The sequence below is a fragment of the Myotis myotis genome, unplaced genomic scaffold, assembly GCF_014108235.1.
Source record: "Myotis myotis isolate mMyoMyo1 unplaced genomic scaffold, mMyoMyo1.p scaffold_m19_p_11, whole genome shotgun sequence".
NCBI lineage: Eukaryota > Metazoa > Chordata > Mammalia > Chiroptera > Vespertilionidae > Myotis > Myotis myotis.
Genome location: NW_023416315.1, coordinates 67,707,051 through 67,711,616, shown reverse-complemented (window position 1 = coordinate 67,711,616; position 4,566 = coordinate 67,707,051). Strand labels below are relative to the sequence as shown.

The following is a 4,566-nucleotide window of genomic DNA, read 5'->3' as shown; positions in this document are numbered from 1 at the left end:
GTGTTTCAGTCTTCTAATGGCAGATTCAGAAGTTCAGTTTCCAGATATGCTCAATACTTATATGAAAAGAGAATAAAAATTATATTCTTAACTTCTGGCACCAGGAAGCCTTAAGAGTTGAAGCTGTCTTTAGGAAAAACACCCTAATAAATGCCTGAAGCAGATGGAAGCTGAGACACGAAAGGCTGGGAGTTGGCTGTTACCAAGGTACCTTGTTGCTAGTAGGTGAGGGTGAAGAGGACCAAAATGAGGAGAGAGGTGCCATGGAGGGATGATGAGACAGAGTCCTAAAGAAAAAGGGTTTGAGATAAAATGAAGGGAAAAGGGGATTGGGGAATCGGAAAAAGACTTATACAGAAGAGAAAAGTCCCATAGGTGGTTTATAATTAATTACTATATGGTTCATATATTCTTGTCAATTTGGGAGGGTTTTGAACTGTTGCAGAGGAAGAAATAGAAGAGTATAGAGAGTTTAAGCCAATGTCACTCAGATTTTTTGAAGTAAGAAGAGTTCCTAGATGACATCTGGGTTAAATCTGGAAGAAAACCAGCTAAGGTCTCAATCTGGGAATATTTCTAGATAGCTTATTCCAAATTGTAGTACAATTGAGAGGCAAGAATCCTGCCAATGGAAACCGTATGCAATTGAGCCAGTTAAGTTGACAATATTTGTAGATGTTCTAGGAAGAATCTAGATTGGGTATGTAGTTTGCTATTCTTGGGAGCATATAATGTCTTGACCAATGAAAATGAAAGAAGAGTTAAGTTTTGACTTGAGTTTTAAAGGAATAAAGTCACATTGTGTGGAAGAGAAACAAACAAGAAAAGTTATGCCATTAGATAAAGGTCCAGAAAGAACAGAGAGAAAGAAAGACGGCCAGATATTTTCTTGAGTAAATTTAGAAAAATTGATTAATTGGGACCTTAGCATGGAGAACCTTCAGGGTGGAGGCAATAAATTATTGTGGAGGAGCTATTTCTATTAATGTGTGAAGCAATTGGCAGTCATGAAAAGGATAAAATAAATATAATGAATGGATATCATGATTTGGCCCTCTTGTGTAGAATACACTGGGAGTAACACTCCAGAGATAGAGAAGACTGACGAGAGATGGGGAAGTCATGGGACCAACCTGGGGACTGTGGAGAGGAAAAGATAGGAGAGGCATAGAATAGAGAAAGACTGGCTGTTTAGAGATGAATGGCTGTGGTAATGGAAGAGAACGAGGCTTGCTTGAGTTTGCTTGCATTTACGGAACATGACTATCACATAGGATTGTGAAGAGTAGAGCTGGTTGTTGATATTAGTTGTATCAATGCAAGCTCCCATTTGCTTAGGGTATTGTACCCGGAGCCGCAGGCAGCTTTGGGCCACAGCAGCTTACCTTTAAAACTTTTTTCAGTGCAGGACTACTCAGCATTAGTGAAGTTAAATGAATAGAGACTGTAGAATAGATGATAGTTTCACCGGCCCAGAACCAGGAAGTCTTATGCCTTAGGATGTATTTAGTGGAGATGATTATGGTCAAAAAGTAAGACGTGAAAAAGATGAGGAAGAAGGCAAGAAACCTCAGGGCAGTGGCATGAGCTTTCATGCTGGAGTTGCTGTGGCCAGTGTCGTGATGTTGTATCTGCCTCAAGTGTTGGCACAATGAGGCTATGAGCAAGATGGTGGAGGTCAGGAAGAGGAGGAAAGGAGTGAACAATATTGCCAGATGCTGACCTATGTAATATTTTTCCAGGAATGTCCTAAGTGTCTCTGTCTTTGTGATGTTTCCAGGTAATTGCATCATGGAGATTAACTGACTCTTGAAGAAGACAACTCTAAGAGCTGAAACAATAATCGTCACACAGGAAATCATCAGAGAGCCCAGCAACAGCCGGGGAATCAGTCTCAAAATTCTCCACCTCAGCCAGAGGAAGATGGTGTAGGTGAAGGAAGAGACTTTGACACAGTAGACGACAGCTAGCAAGCTGGTTAACCAGAACACAAGAGTATTAGTAAATTCCCAGATGATTCCTATGTACCAAAGTTCATTGTCAGGGTTGATATAGGAGGAAAAGTTGTGCAGCGCTGATGACCACTGTAGAAAGAAGTGGCAGATGCCCAGGCTGATGAGAATCATGTCCACAGGTGACAGCCTTTTGACCTGCACCCACTCTCTGCTCAGCACCGCAACAATTATGCTGCTCTGCACAATTATTGTCAAGGACTCGAGCAGATAGATGGTCATGAAGAAAACAATGAGTTGGCTGGGTATCATTCTTCCACTCCAAAGTATCTTCCTGCACACAGACCCTGAATCTCTGCAATAATTTCCAAGTAGAAAAAACATTCCTGGTCTTACTATTGTCTCATGCAAGAAAATACCTCGGTACAGATGCAAATTTCCCCTAGCTGAATTTTGATTTTGCATGTTCCTATCTGCAGAATTTGCTTATGCTTTGCTTGCTGGTTTGTTATCAGACCTGGGATGGAGGGAAATTTTATTTGAATGTGGATTTTTGCTTGTGAGGTTATTTGATAATTCCCAGAAATGAAATGCCTGTTTCTTAACCATGCGATTGATTCCTCTTTATCTCTGTGAGGTGTCTTGTCTTTAACTTATTTCCGCATCTCCTTTAAATGATAGCCTCATTCTTTTAACCTACAATTTGAACGGCGGGAAAGACAAATCCTTCACTGTTCCTTCATGTCCTGGGTGATATATCTATTTTGCTAACTGAGTGCTGTAATCATGACAACTTAGAAACCCTGTCTCCCCAGCTTCCACAGGAGCTGTGGGTAGACATAGCAACCAAAGTATGAGTGTCAATAAAAGAATAATAAAGAAAAGTCCTTACTCTGAGATTCTACCCACAAAATTGCTGGAACCCCAGACCTTCAAGGATCACCCTCCAATACAGACCACTTCATAGCTGCCTGTCAAATTCTTCAACTCAAGAAACCACCACACATACCCCATTGCATTCCCTATGTGGAGGTGTGGCACCTTTGCTGTTGATCTTCCAGTTCAAAAGAGTTGACCTTTTTATATCTTTGGGGGTTGTTCTTATCCCATTAATATCACTGCTTTGATTTGTTTTCTCCTTACATAGCTAAGCTCTTTCTGTTCCTGCTCACACTGCTCAAAATAAAGGAGTAAGCAATTTTTAAAAATTAAGCCTATTGAATAGAAAGGCCTAGAAGCGTTGCTCACTTTTTATTTCTTTAATTTATTATCTTTGTGCTTCTTTTTCTCTGACTAGACTGTGGAGACAAATTGATCACTGATGATATTAACATAAAATGCCATGGACTCTGGTGTAATCTGGTTTTGTAAAATTGCACTCTTCTAGAACGTGCCCATTAGATATTTCTGGAAGAATCCTTGGGCTCACAAGGAAGTCTGACGCCAGTGGATGAAGGATGATCTGATTGGTTAGGCACCCGCTGAAGCGACTGCACCTGCCAGCTGCTTCCTTCTTCAGCAGCATAGCATGGCCTTTGCTGCACCATCCCTGTTACGTGCTCATGCTGCTCAAAGCCCATACCCAGACCCTGAGCCTGAGCTAAGCAGCCAGTGGTGTGTGGTGAAGACCTGTGTTCATACTCTGAGCTGTCTGAGGCAACTTGTCCTCCTAGCCTTTGTAATCTCAGCAGAGGAAAATTGGGTTTGTAGTTGCCCAAACAACTACAATAGTGCCTTCCTGAAGCCAGGTGTTTTGCTATCTCAATTCTGGAACCACATTCATGAGTATGCAGTGTTGCTGGTGTGGGATTGTACACTTGTTGTGTGGTAGATTGTAACATAAAGTTGAGAATTAAAAGGCTTAGAGGCAAGAGGATCCCTATAAGGCGGGAACTTTTGAATCTGTAGACTTCAAGTGCTGTTTTGGACAATGGACAAACTACACATTACTTCTAAATATCTAGAAATTAATTTATAGCTATCTAGGTAAGATCTAGAATAAATGCAAGACATTAATTCAGAAAAACTATACCGGATAGACACCAAATATTAAATTAGTGACTTCAAAAATGACAGGAGAATTCTAGTAATTGTTACTTGGTGAGAAAAACAAAGTAAGTCATTGGCTCTAGGTGTGATAAGCACCACACTTGTGCTTATCACCCATGGACTTTAATTATTCAAGGAAGGGAAAACAGAAGTAATCTAGCAAAAAGTTTAGAATTCTTAAACATAAAACAAGAAACCACCGAACTCATGATGCAAAGGTAAACCATACCTTTAAAATATTACACTTGGCCGTATTCTGGTGGTTCAGTTGGTTGGTCATCATCCAATACAACAAAGTGTTGCTGGTTCAATTCCTGCTCAGGACACACACTTAGGTTGCAGGACTGATCCCCAGTCTGGGTGCATAGGGGTGGTAAGTGATCAGTGTTTTTCTCTCTTTCCCTCTCCCTTCCTCTCTTGTCACAACCCTAGCAATGGGGTTCAGGATCTGAAAGAGGGTCAACACACAAATGAAAATACTATACAAGAAATATGAATTTAGAAGGCATTGGGGGCCAGGTAGAGACCTTTTTCTTGAAGAGGCACACCGACTTCTGGCATGGTT

The 4,566-nt window shown here is 40.9% G+C and overlaps 1 protein-coding gene across 1 annotated transcript; it reads right to left on the bottom strand.

Annotated features, from left to right (window-relative positions):
• Positions 1–1,334: 1,334 nt before the first annotated feature.
• LOC118665792 (taste receptor type 2 member 16-like) lies at positions 1,335–2,264 on the bottom strand. Its single transcript, XM_036327070.1, has one exon. It carries the CDS (start codon positions 2,262–2,264, stop codon positions 1,335–1,337), a length of 930 nt encoding a protein of 309 aa, XP_036182963.1.
• Between the last annotated feature and the right edge of the window lie 2,302 nt (positions 2,265–4,566).